The sequence below is a fragment of the Cheilinus undulatus genome, linkage group 18 (assembly GCF_018320785.1).
Source record: "Cheilinus undulatus linkage group 18, ASM1832078v1, whole genome shotgun sequence".
Classification (NCBI taxonomy): Eukaryota; Metazoa; Chordata; class Actinopteri; order Labriformes; family Labridae; genus Cheilinus; species Cheilinus undulatus.
Window position 1 is genome coordinate 4,454,095 of NC_054882.1, and position 19,401 is coordinate 4,473,495.

At 38.6% G+C, this 19,401-nt stretch overlaps 1 protein-coding gene across 1 annotated transcript in view; it reads left to right on the top strand.

Annotated features, from left to right (window-relative positions):
• pcnx1 (pecanex 1) overlaps nucleotides 1-19,401 on the top strand; it is an 86,811-nt gene that overhangs the window by 27,477 nt on the left and 39,933 nt on the right. The window contains exons 7-9 of the mRNA XM_041812270.1: nucleotides 5,731-5,860; nucleotides 11,608-11,801; nucleotides 17,031-17,124. Coding sequence (XP_041668204.1) covers nucleotides 5,731-5,860; nucleotides 11,608-11,801; nucleotides 17,031-17,124 — 418 coding nt within the window. The remainder of the gene's footprint in view (nucleotides 1-5,730; nucleotides 5,861-11,607; nucleotides 11,802-17,030; nucleotides 17,125-19,401) is intronic.

The following is a 19,401-nucleotide window of genomic DNA, read 5'->3' on the forward strand; positions in this document are numbered from 1 at the left end:
GGAATAAACAGAGTCACAGACGGGATATGAAGGTTCATGTCAACAAATGGACGGAAATGTTTCAGAATTGTTTTATTCCTGTTGATTTTGTTTTACCAGCCTCTGAGCAAACATCACAGTCACACCATGCATTATGTTTTCCTTTGAATAATGGATTTTGAACATATCTCTGCCTCTCCTGAAACCCTTGGGTCCACTTAAGCTGAATTTTTTTATTTGTTGCACCAAGTTTAAAGCTCCTGTAGGAAAATAGGTCTGTGCTGGTTTTGGTGCCCACCAATGGACAAAGCAACGCTTCTTTATCTATGAAAGTCGTGTTTTTAACAAATAATTCAACCCTGCTCTATTTGAACTGTCAAAAATAAAGGTCTCTAAACTCATTTTAGCTGATATCAGGGTATCAATACTGATATTGATATGTACACACTTTTTATCACTATTAAAAAGAAAGAAACAAGGGTCTGCTGTGAAAAAGAGACTGAGTCAAGCAGAGCTGAGAGAAGAGCAGGAATGTAGACAGTCTAAGTGGGCTTTTCTGAGTATATGCTACTCTGATCAACCACCTACTTGATGGTTCAGTTGTATGTTTTGAAGTGCTGTTACTCAATAAAAAAATTAATCAAGTTAATCACATGACTACGTTGTGATTAATCATGATTAATTACAGCATTTTTTTGTAGAGGTCTTATCTGAGTAGTGCTCGAGTCAAAAAGCTATGATTCAGTCAGTCACATCTGTTGTATATCTCTCAAATATAAACGCATATTCACACTGTATTTATTGGAAGTTTCTCATCAGATTACATTTTCCCATTTTTATGTGACATTGGAACACATCATAACATTTAGAATACAGTCATCTAATTTACAGAGGTTACCTGAACGCATCGTATTTTCCTTCTTCAGCTCATAAAGTTTGCTAATTAACTTCAATTTTGCCGATCCCACCGTGGATTTCTACACTGGACTAATATTGTTAACAAACAGGACTGGCTCAAAGTTTTGGAGCACTTTTCAGCATTTTTCTGAGCAGCTGAAGAAGAAAACTGTCCTGAAGCAGTGAGAGAGTGGTATGACCATGGCTTGATCCCGTGTTGTTGTTAGCGTCTTTGCTAACATTAGCAACATTGGCTGTCATGGCTTGATCCCGTGTTGTTGTTAGCATCTTTGCTAACATTAGCGAAGATATGCTTTGCCTGAAGGTGGAACTTAAGACTGGTTGTGCTTCAGTGTAAAGACAGTTCATCACTGCAGCATGTACCTACAATTTTGGTTTTATCTTAACTAACATTCTCCAGATTTTTAAAGAGAAAATTGCCGTTAGGCAGACCTGGGTCTGTCTCCTCACTCATCACTGCTGGCTGTGTCTGACCCTCTCACCTCTTCACCCCCAGGCACTAAAAATCTGCGCTGGAGGTCTGAGGGAGCAAGTTGTGGTCAAACTTAGTCATATGATTAAATTGCGTCATTATTTTTTTTAACGTAAGGGTTTCGAGATTAATCACAAGCATTAACGCGTTAATATTAACGGCCCTAATTTTACTATGTGAAAAATTGTCACTTGAATGTTTGCATGATGTGCAAAGCATAACATCTCCACTGCTGCTAAAAAAAACAAAACAAAAAAAAAACATGTTTTTGACACATATTTCAGATCAAGGAAACAGCACAGCACAACACCTTACTCATCCATCCATCCATTTTTTTCTGTTTATTCGGGGCCAGGTCATGGTTGCAGTTTACAAATAATGTTAATGTTTAAAGGCCTAATATTTTGCTGATATCTTAGGCCAATATGTAGTTTATAATGCCAGGTACACAACCAATATGTTGGCTGCAAATATCAGCAAAAATTCTCATATTAACTGATACTGATTTTACTTGGATGTTTACTCGTTTGTCTGTAACTTTGACTGTGCTGCTGCTGTCTTGGCCAGGACACTCTTGAAAAAGAGATTTTTAATCTCAGTGAGGTTGTTCTCCTGGTTAAATAAAGGTTAAATAAAAATAAAAGAAATAAACTGATTTTTAGCTTTTTTATATAAAGATAAGGACAAAATTACCAGCCCCCTATGATAATTCACGTTTCTTTAAAGTATTTTCTAAGTGCTGTTAAACATAGCAGGTAATTTTTAACTCAGCTTTGCCAAGCATCCTAGTTTTGTTTTGGATTCTTACAAATTTTTTACTTTGCACACAGAAACAAAATTATTTCACAAAAACTACCAGGGTCTAAATTATTAGTCCCCCTGATGCTAAAGCCTGATTTATGCTTCTGCGTTGCGTCAATGGCATAGCTACGCATAGCCCTCTGCGTCAACGCAGACCCCTACACTGTAGCCTGACTCACACCTCCAAAAAATCCCAACTACACATCGTGGCAACCCAGACCGCAAGGGCTGTGATTGGTTCACTCAAAACGTCATTTCCGGCAGTTGACTCGTCTAGTGGTCGTACAGACCACCTCCACAAACGTCTTCCCTGTCGCCTTCGCTTCAACATTTGCAACAAAAGAATTTGTTGCAATTTGGAGCAAAAACTCCAAACACACCCGCTCCACCTCGCCATTGTTTACTGTGACCAGAAGATGAACAAGGATTCGGATGTGACCCCTCTGAAACCACACGCGCACACAGCCACACCCCCCTAGCAGCATGGCTGTGAATTGCGGAGCAACGCATTCCCTCGATGCAGATTTTCAAATGGTCAATGACGGCATCGCCGTCGACGCTACGCAGAAGCATACATCAGGCTAATAGTCAGTCGTGTCTCCTTATTGCTGGATAACAGCCTGCAGGCTTTGTTGTAGTTTTTAGACATGATTTAGACACGTCTTCTGAGGAATCCTGGACCATTCTTCTTTGGAAAATCTCTCCAGCTCCTCAAAATTTGATGGTTTTCTAGCTTGGACCTTTGTCTTCAGTTCAACCCACAGATTTTCACTGGGATTCAAGTCAGGGCTTTGGCCAGGCCAGTCAGAAACTCTCACTCTGGTCTTCAAGAAGTAGCTCTTCACCAGGAGCCATGGATGTTTTTGGTCCTTGTCATGTTGGAAGACAGAGCAACAACCCAGACCCAGTTTTGCTGCTGACTACTCTAGTTTTTTTTTTTTTTTTTCTAAATCTCCACATATCCTTCTTTCTTCATGATTCAACATGTTCTGAAGCATCTCCACAGCATAATACTCCAATCACTGTTTTTCACTGTGGGGACACTGTGTTCTTTGTATTCTAAGCCTCTCCCTTCTTTCTCCAAACATCAGCAGCGTCTCTATAACGAAGAGCTCTAGTTTGGTCACATCTGACTGAAGGACATGCTTCCAGGATCAGAATCTTTCTGCAGGTTGTCCTTAGCAGACTTCAGTCTGCTTCAGTCTAATTAGCATGTTTGGAATAGCTGTATCAAAAAATAATCCTTACTCTGTTTGACAGCATTTGGGAAATACTTAAAAAAAATCACAGGGAGATTACTAATTTCATCCTCATCTGTATTTAATATTTGTGATACCAATAATCATGCTGATAATCTAATGACTCCCTACATTTAGACTGATTGTATTTTTCTGTCTGAATGCAATAAGATACACAACCACTGCTTCACAGCAGGTCTTGGGTGAGTAGGGTCAGAAGCTACACAAGGCTGACCTGCACTAGCTACAAGGGGCTGACTAACTAAACTTTTACATCTACAAATGAAGGCTGTGAGCAGTGGTGCAGAGCAACACGTCCAGAAACGTTCATCTCCAAAGCAAGAAATTACATTTAATACTTGTCTGATTATCAGTACGGGGGAAAAACCAAATATTTGGCACACGGAGAAGGAGAGAACAGGAGAGGAAGAGGCCTGAGAAGAGAAGCTACGCTAAGCTGTTACCACTACTGGTTGAATACCTTTTAAAACTAGTGTCTACCAATGCTGATAATATAGTGCATCACTTTTTGAAATCTGACTGAAGAGCCTAAGTATTTTTAAAGCTGTGGCAGGTTTTCATATCAACAATTAGAATAAAAATCCTTTCAAACATGTTTAATTGGAAAGTACTGTGCTATCAAATTTTTTTCAACCTTCCTCAAATACACTGCCTCTATTGCTTGTTAAATTAGATTTAATTGGCTGACTTTTGGTAGAACTAGCTGACATTTGCTTTGCTTCTTGGTTCTACCTGTGGTTGCCTCAGTCTTTGTCTTCATCCTTGATTTTATCAAAGCAGCACTGATTAAGCTTTCAGTGGAAATCTGCTCTTGAATGGTTTTATCTAGAGCAAACACAAATCAGGAGTTTTACCTCTTCAGCCTTTTTTGTTTACTTCCTCTCCATCATATCTTAATCTAGCCCGACAGTTTGCTGAGTCATCCTGCTGATCTTGGTCATTTCCTCTCTCTGGATCACTGTTAACCTGTCACAGTTAAACCCTTTAATGATCTATCTTAATAATCAGATAATATCAGGACATGACTTGGCCCATTTATGGTGCTGTAGCAGCTTCATCAGTGAAGCACAAGGAGCTGAAAGTCAGCAGACTCCTCGCTGATTGCAGTCATACAGTCATGCCTATTTAAAGTTTGCTAACAGAGGCCGTCAGCCGTCATGAGCTGCTGGTTAAATCAGACCAAGGGAAGCAGCAAAACTCCAGAGTGAGTGAACTGTGCAAGGCCGGGAGTTTTGATGCTAAATTTAACTTTTGATGACTTCATGTCCTCGTCTTTCAAAAGTTACATCTTTCTTCTGAAAGTCAACTGACTCCAGAGCAGGGCTGTCACAAGACCTGATTTTTAACTTTGACATGATTGAAGTAAAAACCAAACTATGTTGATACCAAAATATGAAACCTTGATAATATTGCAAAAGCCTGCTATCCACAAAATACACCCTATGTCTAAAGGATAAACAATTTTCTTCAAAACGTGTTTCAGAATTGTTCAAGGAGTGTGTCAGAGATGTAGTCAGTGACGGTTTTGTGATGATGATGCGGTGCATGGATCAGAGTTCCTCATCTTTGTCATAGGATGTCTTGGCTCATGTTTCAGTGACATATATACCAACATCAGTGTTATTCCAGTCCTGAATGCTTGCTCTCAGTTTGGTGTGAAAATGTCATCATGGAGGTTTTGTTGCTGTTTTGTTTTCTTAAATGTAGCAGAAGTTGAGTTTCACACATGGAAATTAAATCTCAAACAGCTGTGTGCAGAAACTTCTTTTAAAGGTCACATTTTTAACCATTTTAAGACAAGTTTATAGTGGTCTCAGAGGTCCCCAAACATGCCTGTGAAGTCTGTTTCTGAAAAAATACTCCAGTATTGGATTTTTGCATGTCTAAAACCCCCTCTGTTTCAGCTCTGCTCAGAACGAGCTGTTTCTGTGTCTGTTTCTGACTCCGCCCCCCTCAGGAAATGGATGAGACTCTCCTGATTCTACTCTCAGTTGGCAGCATAGAGGAGGATCAGGAGGGGAGGGCAGAACTTTCTTCCAAGTGGGGAGGGCTAACCGAACCTGGGGGTGAGGCTAACTCCCCACATGAGGTCATGAGGGGGAAATCTGAGAACAGCTTGCTTTGCACGCATTTTCTGAAAGGTGGTGAAAGAGAGCGAGGAAGGGAATGGATTTTTCTGGTCAGGTCAGGGGCACATATTTGTGTTAGCAAAGCCTGAAAAAGTGTATTTTACATATGTCCCCTTTAAGAAAAGAGACTACTTCCTCTCTGACTGGCCAATGATGTTTCTCCCCATGACAGCCCCGGGGAGCGAGGAGACAGTCATATTTCGGCGTGAGCGTAGCACGTTTCGTCGGCAGGCGGTGCGGCGGCGACACAACGCTGGCAGTAACCCAACCCCGCCCACCTCTCTGATTGGATCTCCTCTCAGGTACGCTGTGCACGGAGCAGAGACCCGTGTCTTTGCTTCCTGGTATGAGCATGCTGCCAGGCGGCCTTCTCTCTTTTCCCACATCAGCACCACTTTTCGTCTCTCTGCAGTGCATGACGTCAAACAAAGCTTTATCTGTCTCTGGATGGGTGTCTCCGCTCTGCATGTGATGTCTCTCGTCCTCCTTTTTCTCAAGACTTCCCTCTTTTCATCCTGCTATCACTAGATCTAATCTTTTAAGTTCCACATTTTGAGCTGCGATCAAAGAAAGGAGTCCTCTCAAACTCAAAGGCACAAGGTCTGCCTAATCTGCCAGGCTGACACACCGCTCCTCTCAGAAGTGCGCATGATTCGCTCAATAACACAGACATCCTGCTGTATCACATTGCTTTGCCCTTTTGAGCAACCTTTCTAAGAAGAGGAAGAGATGGAGATGATATTGATCTTTAAAAAAATCAAAGTGCGTCATCACCGGAATATCCTGTTTTATTTATTTTTTATTGTTAGAGGGCCCAGCTGCTCATTAAGAGCCCAGCTTCATACACTTGGAAGTTTTAATCCACCAGAGACGCTCATAGGTTTCTGTTTTTACTTTTAATTGAATGAGAACTAAAGTTTATAAAGGATTCCATGAAACCATGATTTTTAACTGTAATTTGATGCTAGCAAAATCAAACAAATCAATATTTATTCAATCACATGGCCACCAAAAAGTAGTATTACACGCTCCAAATGTTAGGTAGTTTCTTTTATCCATCATCTAAAAATGGCTGGCAAACACCTGAACCCTGTCTAATTTGAAAAAATATGATGGCAACATTTCAGTACCTTCACCTTGTCAACACATGCATGCAGTCTAGACCAGGGACTCCCAAACATTTCAGCCCATGACCCCCAAAATAAAGGTGTCACAGGCTGGGGACCCCCACTGTACATAAGGATGAAGGAGAAATAGTTAAATAAAGCTGTGCTCATTCAAGAACAGTCATGTAAGGACTTGTACTTAAGAATTACTTTGATTTTAGCATTGATCTCACTAACATGCCATGTTTTATTTTATTTTATTTTAAACTGATTTTATGCATATGTCTTTACAAAAATGATTTGTTTTTGGAAGGTATCTTGCAATCCCCTCCCAGTGTCCTGACCCCCACTTTTGGAACTTCTGATTTAGACATTATGCAGGAGTTTGCCTGCAGTTTTGCAGGATTCTTTCCTTTTCCTTTGCACCTTTCTTATCAAACAGGTGTACTGTTTTTTAAAGCTTTTACATTGCCATCAATGACCAAAATAACAGATTATTTCCTTTCAATGATGTGGTGTTAAGAAAGCATTTAAATATCTAAAAAATGTGATAATCTCAGAACTAGGGCTTCCAGCAAGAGCAGATTTATGGTGATGAGACTGAGGTCCACTATAAACACATTAACTTTCCAATACACATTTAGCACATGCTGTTTTGTCATTTTAGCTGAGAAGGTCAGCATCATAGTGTAAAATAAAGACACCACTGCTTCTTTTAATATCTAATTTCACTTGAAAAATTCCCACACAGCTCCATTAACCCTCTGAGCCTTAAGCCATGTAGTCTCACCTGGACTTGTTGTCTTGAAAAGCTTGTGACACATCAACCCTGTGGTGAACAGTCGAGCTCTAAATGTCTTTGTTTTTCAGGACAGTCTGGGCTTTAAGAATATGTGTGCTGCAGTAAAGTCACTGGAATTTTAAAAAAGTTAAAGGACTATAAAGACAAAAGAAAAAGTTTAATGGAAATTAGCACTCAAAGATGTTTATGTGTGACATACAGTAAACCAATGGTTCCCAAAGTGGGCTGTGGGCCCCCCAGGGGGGCACGAGGTCATGTTAGGGGGGGCACTGCAAGGCAAGGCTAAGCAACACAAGCTGATGACTTCAACATAGCAAAAACAAGAGCAGTTCATTGATGTCAGCTTAGATTTAACAGTGTCATTGAAAGCTTTGGCCATACTCTTTTCTTTTACAACCTCCGATGTTTTTTCTGCTGTTTCTGCAACTAAGACAAAAACAAACCAAAGCTGGACATTAAAAATGCCCTGAGACTGTCAGTCTCACATCTGCATCCAAGACTCCACAAAAAACCCACAGTAGTTTCTGAAAGTATTAGAGATGTTTGTATTATGTCGTTTTTCAGCAAACTGTTCATCTTCATAGAGTCTGAATTTTAAAATTTTTTGGTTTTATGTTGTGGTCAATTCTGAAAAAAATAAGAAAGGAAGTTGTTTTCAAAAGTTGTGAATGCCGGTGTGTTTGTCGTACATTTACATGTTTTTAAATGTTGATATGTACAGTGAGGGGTAGGAGGTGGGGGTCCCGAAAATATTTTCATCTTCCAAAGGGGGGCTGACAAAAAGAGGTTTAGGAGCCACAGCAGTAAACAATAATGACTAAGTCTTTTTGTGAACAAACTTCTTTTCCATCTCTAGGGCACCAAAAAGTAAAAAACATTATTATGTGACAAAAAGGCTTCAAAATATTCACATATTTACAAAAAAAAACTCCCTACGCTTTCTTTATTGGCTGATTTCAAGCCATTATTCAAAGTAGTTCCTGTCTGCAGTGACACAGGGCTCTCTGTCTCTTTTTCTCTCCATTTTGAGCTGTTCATGCCTGAATCAGGCCGTCTCCCCCAGTCTACACATGCGCTGTTAGGCAAAGCACGATGTAGCCTGCCATTGCTTGTCACAGCTCATGTGGCATTCATTTTGAGAAAACTTGGTGGCTAATGCTAAGCTAGTGGCAGAGATGATTGAAAATAGACAAAAAAAATTATCAATCTTACAGTAAGCATCATAAAAACAACTCTTTAAATTTGCATTAATCACAAATCATAGCACTGGTTAAAAAAAAAGCTTCATAACAGTGAAAAAAATAGAATGAAGATAAAGTATGTAGTATGCAAAAAAACAAAAAATTCAAACATCCAATTAAAGATACTGATTCAAAAATGTGTCATCATGCATACAGCCACCAGTACGCTTAGCTTATGAAAGCATACATTACAGAGTAACAGCATAACAAAAACAGTTTATTGACAAAATAGCTTATTTCAATTGATGACATTATTCGGATTTACTTACACAGAGAAAGCCACTTAAGGTTGAACTCCTGAAAGTGTAGATGCCGTTACATTAGAAGGGATCATCAGATGTAAGTGAGTCATTTTGTACATGCACTCCTTTATATTGTTCTATATTTAACAGTGTCCCCCTCATTCCCACTTATTGTTGACTGATTCAGCAAATCTGTAAATATCTGGATGATGCTTCCTGGTGTCCAAAACGAGGAAGTGAACTTTTTAGTCGATATTTGGAAACCTGATAGAAGCTACCTGTAGCCATGGGAGGAGAATAACATTGTCTGCTATTTAGCTTTGAATATCAATAAGTGAAGTGCAAAATAATTCAACTTTTTACTCATGATTAAGCATGCAATTACTTTTAAATGACTACTATAATTTGGCGATAAAATGTGATTATTAAATGTAGTCATTTGACAGATTTTGTCAAAATGTATTGAGACTAAATTGAGCCTGATCCTGTTTTTCAAACCCAATAACTTTTTGCCTTTTTAGTCCATTAGATTTCCTTTTTTCTTTCTACGTGTCTCGTCTAGCCTCAGTGTTCCAGTGCAGGATCAGATCTGTGGTGTCTCTATGGGTCTTATCAGTCCCCTTTATAACCTGATGTGGATTCTAACCTTGAGCCCTCTGCAGATAAAGATCCCTTCTCTGCAGACCTTTAATGAAATGAAGCATCAGTCCTGAGGTTGTCTCTTGACCGTGCCGTGACTCAGAGGTTACAGAGATTCTCAGCTCGTGCGTCCGATTCTGACAAATTAGCGAATCATAAGAATCCTCTTAGCTGTATCTTAGAATAGTTTAAATTTCTGTACCTGTCTGTTCCACTGATCGGATGCTCTGGATACACACCAGGCTCCTCATTACCTGAGCGCTCTGAAACTCCTCCAACTTTGTTGTACATCTGCCAACAGACACTCACCTCTGGCCAAGATTCTTCATGCTTCTTTCTAACAAGGTCACATCTCTAAATGCTGAGTGCAGAAAAATGTAAAGCAGGAAAAACAAGGTTGCAGCCTGCCAGGGGTCAATAAATGTACATAAAGTCAAACTGTTCCCCCTACCTTCCTCTGTCCCTCACTCCAGACTCTGTTTTTGTCTTTTTGGTGTTGCATGCTTTAGATAAATCTTTCCCTTACTGTGTGATTGCATATATACATTTCAACTGAAGTTTTTGTACAGTAACTAAACTTTTATTGATGCTGTTTATCAGCCTTGTTAAAAAAATGTTGAAACTAACTTTAAACTGAGCAGTATGACAACATAATATGGCTATTTTCAAAAAATAAGGAAACTTGAAAGGATTTTTCCAAATTCTAAATTTTAAGATTTTAAAGATGGAAATTTGCAAGAAGCCAAACTCAGAATTTTTGCATTTATTAAAAAAAAAATACATGAATTTATGAGGCGCCAAAGTCATACTGTTGGGTTAAAAAAGTTGTAAATTTACAGGGGAAAAAATTATAGTTTTTTATTTAAAAAGTTTATGAAATTTACAATGAAATAAACTCAAGCCTTTTTTGAATATAAAGTTTGGGAATTTATGGGAAAAAAATATTTTTAAAAAGTTGAGTATGAAAGTTTAAATTTTCCAGTTCATAAGATTATAAATTTTCAAGGAACCACTCTTTTTTTATTATTATCATACACTAACGAGGTATAACTTAAAATTTTCAAAGTTCAAAAAGTTATTAGTTTAATAGGAACCAGTATTGGAATTTTTAAGTTTGAAAGTCTAAAATTCATGTCTTAAAACCATGAAAAACTCACATTTGTTGAGTCTCAAAGTCCTTTATTTATGCAAAAGTTTTCAAAAATTTCAACTGTAAAAAGAGTTTAACTTTAGAGAAAGAAAATCAACATTTTTTTTTACCTTAAAAAGGTATTTAAGATTTTAAAAAAGTATTCTTTCATTGCAAAAAATCTTAATTTATGAGCAGAAATTTTGAAATATTAAAAGACTTAAAATAATATTTCTGAAAATTTTCTTTTATTATTTTAAAAAGTATTTAATTCTTTAGGAAAAAATGAGTTAAAAAGTGACCTATGTGTAACGAAAGAAGTCCTAAATCTATGGGGGAAAAACATGTTCTGAAGTTTAAAATATCTTTACTTCATTTTTATACTTGACTAGACTTTTTGGATAAAAAAAAAAAAAGTCAGAAAATTAATCCCTTTAGATTTGGAATTTTTGAAGTCACAATTAATTATTATTGAAACTCAAAAATGCCATTTTTTTGTAAATTGATTATTTTAACTCAAGTTTTTATCTAAAATATGATGCATTTTTATTTATTTGTTTTTCAAGTACAAATAAAAAAGTTTTCTCTACTATGAAGACAATGCAACACACTTCTAAAAAATAAAAAAATACTCTTAATTAAAGGCCTAAAATGGCAGGTAAAGCGATATCAGTTAGAAATTGCATATAAAAATTTTAGTTTCAAATTTGACACCTGTTGGATGAGCTCCACTTTGACAACCAGCATGTGCATCACTTCCCCTGACACCCTTCTGTTGTGACATCACCTGTGCCCCTCCTCCTCCTGTATTGATATTATAAATCAGCAGAATCCCTCTGGCCTCCATCTCTTCTCACCTCCTCCCACCTTCTCCCCTTCTCCTCCCACAGTCTTCAGGAGGCTCTCAGCCAGGCCTCCCAGCCTTCTACTTCCCAGGTGAAAAGTCAGCCCTCCAGAACCCCGTCCCAGGTGACCGTGCTGAGCACAAGCGCCTCCCTGCTGGCCAGGAATGGAAGCACACACCTGGAGGGTTCTCAGGACAAGGCCTCCACTGTTGGCGCTACCAGCCTGCAGGATGACTTTGGTAGGGAGCGCATGAGGGGACATCCGTAAACAAAAGAAGAGAATGGATTGTGTCGTTTGTGAGGAGGAGGAGGATTTGTCATGTTTTGGGCTGTACTGTTGTTGGTTTCCTCTGATTTGTTTGGACAGTTGCTACAGCGGTGTTGATGGTTTGGTTGCTTGAAGAGAGCGAGTCAAAGATCTGACTTTAGCGCAGCAGTATTATCCACGGTCGCTGGACTGACGCAATCAGTCAAGCCGAGCGCGATTATTCATGCTCCATTTATCTCTGTCTGTGATATTTTGTCTGTAGCCAATACTTGACCTCACTTGGATGCTTCTGTCGCTGCAGCGCTGTAGGCCGCCACTGCTGATGTCGGCATACATAAGCATGTTTCACTGATAGACGTTAATGATCGTAAAGAGGAATGGAGGCTAAGGAAGAGTCTTGTGTTCTTCCTCTGAAGCAGTGGTAAATGAATTACTGCTCCCACTCATAATGTGACCCAGAGCAGAATGCAGTTATGAGACACTCCATGGTCTAATGTGTGTCTCTGTGCTCATTATCTCTCTGTGTTAGTAATGCCTGCCTATCTGCATATTATTCCACTATATGACACTGTCTGAATTTATATATGAGGCATGGATGAACAGCTGACCTCATATTACCACTCAAAGGGGAGCTCTGGCATCATTAAACCTGGGATTATTTCTTTTTTTAGCTAGATTTGACTAATAGTTTTATCAAATATGGAAATTACTTTGATGCATCACTTTAGCTGGGCTGTAATGGCTGCAGTGTCATGACGTATGCAAGCAGGAATTTACCTGATGAGTACAAGGGTTGTCACATTACCAGGATTTTAAAATAGGCTGTGATACTGGTCAAATCAGACAATACTGATACCTAATTGCAACTAAAACAAGAAGTCTAAGCTATGCAGTATTAACATCCTAAGACCCTGCATCTACATATGTTGTCCGAAGTGTCCACTGAAGCTCAAGTAATTTACTGGAAATGTCGAGAGAGTTTGCTAAGAAGTTTCCAAAATTTTCATGGAGATTTGTTTGGATATTTTGGGGGATTTGCTTAGAAATGTTCAAGTACTTTCAGGGAATTTTTTTAATTTAGGAGAGTTTCATTGAAAGTTTTGGTAGGAATTTGCTTTGAATATTTGTGGAATTTTCATGGCAATTTGGGAAATTTGTTTAGATGTTTCGGGAGGTCTGATAGGAAATTTCATGACATTTAAATTGAAATTTGGGAAATGTATTTTTAGTTACATTTTTTTTTGGGGGGGGGGTGATTTGTGATTGGAAATTTGGGGAAGCTAATTGTACATTTTTGGGAATTCGATTGGAAATTTAGTGGGGAGGTAGAATGACATGACATGTCTTGTATTTTCATTGTATTTTGTGAAACTTGTTTGTATATTTTGGAAATTTGCTTTGAAACTCCTGTGAATTTGGGTGAAAATTTTCAGGAATTTTCAAGGATTTATTCATGTATTTGTTTATTAGGATGTTTAGGCTTAATCATAACTTTTCAGTGATGAATTTTGGAAAAATTTTAAGAAATTTAAGGATTCTTTTTTTTTGATACTTTAGAAATTTGTTTAAAAATTCACAGAAATCTTGGGAATTTGTGTGTATTTTGGAGCGTAAGGGCACATTCACCCCAGAGCTTTAAACAAACCCTTGTCAGTTTTCCTGGACAGTCCAGTTTGTTTAGACCGGTGTGAAAGCTCATCCGAACTAAACAAGCGGACTCTGGTTCACTTCACAAATCCTGGTGTGGTTCATTTGAGGTGTGACAGCGAAGCAGACCAACGGCAGGAAGTGGCATAAGGCATAATGATTTACGGATTTATATATGTGATTTAAAACACTAAAACACATGTTAGTACCCCGCTTGGCGTCTGTGTAGCCATAGCAACACGTCGTAGTCTCTCGCTCACATGTTGGCAAGCCTTTTTCTTTAGTACTGACTCATTTGTCCCATCTAAAGAACGACGTTTTGGACAGCTTGCTGCCTTGCTGGTCCCCTAATTGGATTTCTGGTTTTGTCTTCTTCTATGTCTCCTTTTCTTCACCGCTCTTTGTTTGAGACGACAGCCACAAACGTATGAACGCTTTATGATGGCGGTTTGGTTCGTTTGACCGAGTGCAGTGTGAAAGCAACCAAACCACAGGAAATGCAACAATGCTGCAATTTGAGCCCCAGACAGAACCGAGTCCCCCGGACTATCAGGTGTGAAAACCACCTAAAATCTTCAAGAAATTCAAAAATTTAGTTCTGTTATTCATTCTTGAACAGGTCCTGATGGTCCATCATCAAAATGACTCCCCCACCCCTCTCAATGACTGACACCATCTCTGACTGACTGCCGACCCCCAACAACGGACCACCTAGCCGACACACAGCCAAATAATGGGCTTTAAAACAGATCCAGAGCTGGATTTTCTGCAGAAACAGGGATCTTTAGGAGATTGTCAAACATTGTTTTTGGTAAAAGCTCATTCCTATTCAAAAATGAGGCTGAGCTTTAAAACATTACAGGTCCTACTGATCCCAAATAAGTGGTGAAAACTAAAAATGCATTTTAATCTGTTTTGGGTCCTTACATTTTAGTCTTTACTTTAAGTCCAAACATTTATTCCCTTTCCATTTCTGGTACAGAATCATGGTAGTATGTTCTATTCACCCTGTAAGCCTGGGTTCCCTGCTTTTTACAGCTGAGAGGCAGAATAATTACAGATATGTTGTGCTTTTACAGTTTTACCCACAGTAGAAAAATATTATCGATTTTGAATGCCTGACCAAACTACATTTCATTTTGGTCTTGTTTTAGTCTTATTGACAAAAACTAACCATACTTTTCATCAGGGTTTCAGTCATTGATGTTCTGTTTTTAGCTAATCTTAGTCGATAGTCGACGAACACTTTTAGTCCAAGTTTAAAATGACAAAACTAACACTAGTTCAAACTGAATCAAATCAGTTTTGTATCAAATCGATGGAATGAATGAATGAATGGATGGAATCATATTGTATTGAATCAATTTGAACCGAATCACACCACATCCTACTGAATCTAATCAAACCTTATTGTATGTTATCATTTTTTCTAAAAGCATTCAAAGTCTGATTTTTTTCTGACCTAGCTGTTCAGACTTTACAGAGACTCTTTAAGCTGTATCTGATCTGAATCTACATCTGAAAAGTGTCTAACATTTGATTTAAAGGATCAGACCTCTTGGGAATTGTTCTGTTCAATCTGTCATAAAAAACCATCAGATCTGAGTCACATAACAGCAAACATTTCAGTTTAGGGTCACTTCTACCTTCAGTATGAGCTCAGCCTTAGTGCCATCGGTCATTTAGACCTAAAATATGTAAGGAGAGAGCTCCTGATTAATAAGACTAGAATTAAACCTCAAAGGTCATCTTAAGAAAATATTTTCCTTTGCGCCTTCTTCATGATTTGTTCTAAAAAAAATGCATTGCTCAACTCTAAGTGGGGTTGTGTCCTTATGAGATCTCCTTAAATAAATATTTTTATCCCCAAGTACATTTCTGTGCTGTGAGGCATTCCTGGAAGTTTTCTGTTGCACAGTCAGCCCTCGGCGTGGAAGTGAGGAGATGTGATCCTGTTTTATTGATGATAAACAGATGATCCGTTGATATTATATGTATATGATAATTAACATTAGCCCAAACTTTTGGTCATATTAAAAGTGAACATGCGTTCATCTTGTTTCTCTTTCTAACTTTACCTTTGGCTCAGTTTTCCCAGCTGAATTTCTGATAACATAAATATTAAATAGAGCACTGTCACAGAGGTTTGGATTTAATGTGAGGTTTCATCAACCTGTGCAGGGACACTGTTACCATGGAAACTGTTTAACATCGCTCCTGTTAGGAATCCTGCAATATTTCAGGAATCACTTTAAAGTCTCACAGTACCCATAAACACATTAGTTTGGCAGTGGAAGAATAACATTGTTAGAAAAGTCAAGAAGAGAAGCTCCCATCTGTTCCTCTGTGTGAGTTTGTCCGGATTTACAGCGTTTGTTCTGCTTTCTGTTGTTGCTGAGCTTCGTGGTTACTGCGTTTATGTCCTGCTCTCGACTTCATCACGGGATTTATTTTAATTTAGTTCCGCTGTGGCAAAGAGAGACAAAGAGAACAATCTATGTGTTGGGGGAGGAGGAGGAAATGACCAGAGTTTCTGTCCCACTAGCTCAGACAGACATTGTAATATTGCCATCAGTTTCCCTCTATGTCAGTGATACTCAACGTGTGGCTCTAGAGCCACATGTGACTCTTTTATTTGTGGCTCTTTTATGTCTTAATTTTGAATGTTATTCCCCCAGAAATCCTTGGAAAAGGGAAACTTTTTTGCTCCTTTTTACTATTTTTTACCTCTTTTCACCCATTTAAGCTACCTTTTGTCATTAAATACCACTTTTTTCCTACTTTTTTGCCCATTTTTGCCACTTTATTTCCAATTTTTGTTCTTTTTCACCATTTATTGCCAATTCTCCCCCTTTTAAGCTACTGTTTGCCATTGATTATCATTTATTTCATATTTCCCCCATTTTTTCCTTTTCTTTTAGCTATTTTTGCCCTTTTTCACCATTTTTTGCGACTTGTCACCCATTTTAGTTGCCTTTTGCCATTAAATACTTCTAGTCTCCTATTTTTTGCCCATTTTTGCTACTTCTTTTAGCCACCTTTATCCAATTTTTGCCCTTTTCACCATTTTTCGCCCATTTAGGCATCCCTTTGCCATTAAATACCACTTGTTTCCCATTTTTTTTTGCCCATTTTGCCACTCTTGACTGTTTTTGCCCATTTTAGTCGCTTTTAACTCATTTTCTTGCCCACTTTTTGCCACTTTTGGACCATTTTTTGCCGCCTGTAACTCATCTTTCTAACTTCTCTCCCTTTTTTTGCTACTCTCCGACTTTTTCTCACTTTTTCTCCCCTTTTCATCCATTTTTGCTGCTTTTTGACCATTTTTGCCATCTGTAACTTATTTTTATTGCCACTTTAACTCATTTTGCCACTTTTCACCACTTAGATTGTAGCTCTTACAAAGGTATTTTTCAACAATTTGGGTCTTTGGTTGAGCTGGGTTGAGTAACGCTGCTCTATGTAATGTAACCTAATGAATTAATCCTCACAGACAGAGACGTGTCTGTTTTCATGTTCGCTGAACTGACTTTCTTTGGTTTTATTTTTTCAGGAAAGCTCACACCGTCCTTGTATGAGGCTGGTGGGTGTGACATGTCCCTGGTCAACTTTGAACCTGCAACCAGACGAGCCTCCAATAACGTATGGTGAGTGTCAAACCAGGAAGTCCTTTTTTAACTTCACCTCTCTATCTTACCAAAACTGAAAAACAAGGTTTTATATTCCTAGATTTTTCTTGCCTGGGAACAACAATGTTTTTTACTTACACTCGCCATTTTGTTTTAGATGTTTAAGAATACTTTTAAAGCCCAAGCTGTACATTGATTGGTTGATAGAGACTTCTTCTTGGCTTGTCAAAGAGAAAGCAGTATCAGTATGTTTTTTTGACATTAAAACTTTCCTTAAACTTCATGTTATACATATAACAATCTATAAGATAAACAACATCTAATATACAGGTACATGTTAAAAAATCAATAATCATGTAAACGTTTTTTGTCCTGTTATTTACTTCAGAAAGTTAAAATTCCATATATTCCAGATTTATCTCATACAAAGTGAATCTTGATGACTATGGCTTCCAGCTCATGAAATTCTAAAATCCACTTTCTCTAAATTTTAGAATATTGTGGAAAAGTCTAGTTTCAAAGGTTTCCTGAGCCTTCATTCTCATACTCTAGTTCAGTACACACAACCACAATTATGGGGAGGACTGCTGATATGACTATTGTCCAGAACACAATCACTGACTCCCTCTACAAGGAGGCTAGGCCACAGAAGGTCACTCATGAAAGGACAAGCTGTTCCTAGAGGCTGTATCAAAGCAGATTCATGAAAAGCTGACTGAAGGGAAAAGTGTGGAACTCAGCCTTCAGAGGATTGTCAAACAAAGCAGATTGAAGAACTCAGGGGAGCTTCACAAGAGCAGACTGAGACTGGAGTCAATGGATCAAGAGCCACCAAACAGACGGGTCCAGGAAAAGGACCACAAGTGTCTTGTTCCTTGTGTAGACCCAATCCTGAACCAACATCATCAACATCTCACCTGGGCTAAGGAGAAAAAGAACTGGATCATTACTCAGTGGTCCAATGTCGTGTTTTGAGATGAAAGAAAGTTTTAGATTTTATTCGTAAATCCAGGTCCCAGTGTCTGGAGGAAGATCTGAGAGGCACAGAATCCCTCAGGTCTTGAAGCCCAGTGTTTCCAGTCTCCACAGTCAGTGATGGTTTGGGGTCCATGTCATCTGCTGCTGTTGGTCCACTGTGCTTTATCAAATCCACAGTCTCAGTGGTCTGCCAGGAGAGTTTAGAGCACTTCATGCTTCCATCTGCCCACAGTGAAGCCAAAACTACCAGAAACTGGTTTGCTGGCCATGGTGATGCTGTGTTTAATTGGCTCTATGCACGGCAGGGTGTGACAGGGAAATGGAACCTACTGTTATCGTTCTCCAAAAGTAAACCATCCTATACGACGATCTTTGGTTTGTCTGTTTTTCTTCGATTGTTGTTTTTTTTTACTCTTTTTCATAATGGCATCCAAACATGTTAAAATGATGTTTCAAAGATGGGTTAGTAGCAATTCTGGACATCATTGCTGTGTGCTGCAGCGTGCGTCTTCAGCTAAATTTAGCTCGTCATTGACGGTCGGCTTGGGTAACTCCTGCAAACAGTGGGTAAACCACAGTGAATCTGCCATCATACACCATTCTCTTCTGCAGTTAATCTCCCGACCGGAAGTTTGGGAGCGGTTTAGCGTCAAATGTGGAGGTGATGCGTGCATAGAGCCCATAGGCCAGCCAACTGGTCTGACCTGAACCCTGTAGAGAATCTCAGAGGAAATGCTAAAAGGAAGATGAGAGACACCAGATGAGCTGAAGGCTGCTATCAGACCAGCCTGGGCTTCATAACACCCCAGCAGGACCACGGACTGATTGGCTCCATGTTACGTTGCATTGTAGCAGGAATTTGTGCAACAGAAGCTCCAACAAATTACTGAGCGCATAAATGAGCAGAATTTTCCAGAAGATCAACATTTCTGTATTATAAATCCTTTTTAGGACTGATGCTTTGTGATTTTCTAATATACTGAGATGCACATTTAAACAAAAAGGGTCTTGAAAATATTACTTTGTAAGATGAGTCTAGAAAATATGGAAGTTTAACTCTATGAATTAAATCACAGGAAGAAAATGAACTTTTTCATGATATTCAGATTTTTTTGAAATGCATCCATGCCAAAGAATCAACAGAGGGAGTTATAGGGGTGTTTTTTTCTTCTTTGTCCCATTATGTCTGGTAATCTGGTTGTGAGTTTGTTGCTGCATACTTTAAATTATCTGTATTCCTCTGGCCCCATTACTGTCACATGTGCTGCAGGACTCTGGCTTTTAAATGCAAAGCCTAACTGTACAATCTAAAGCAGA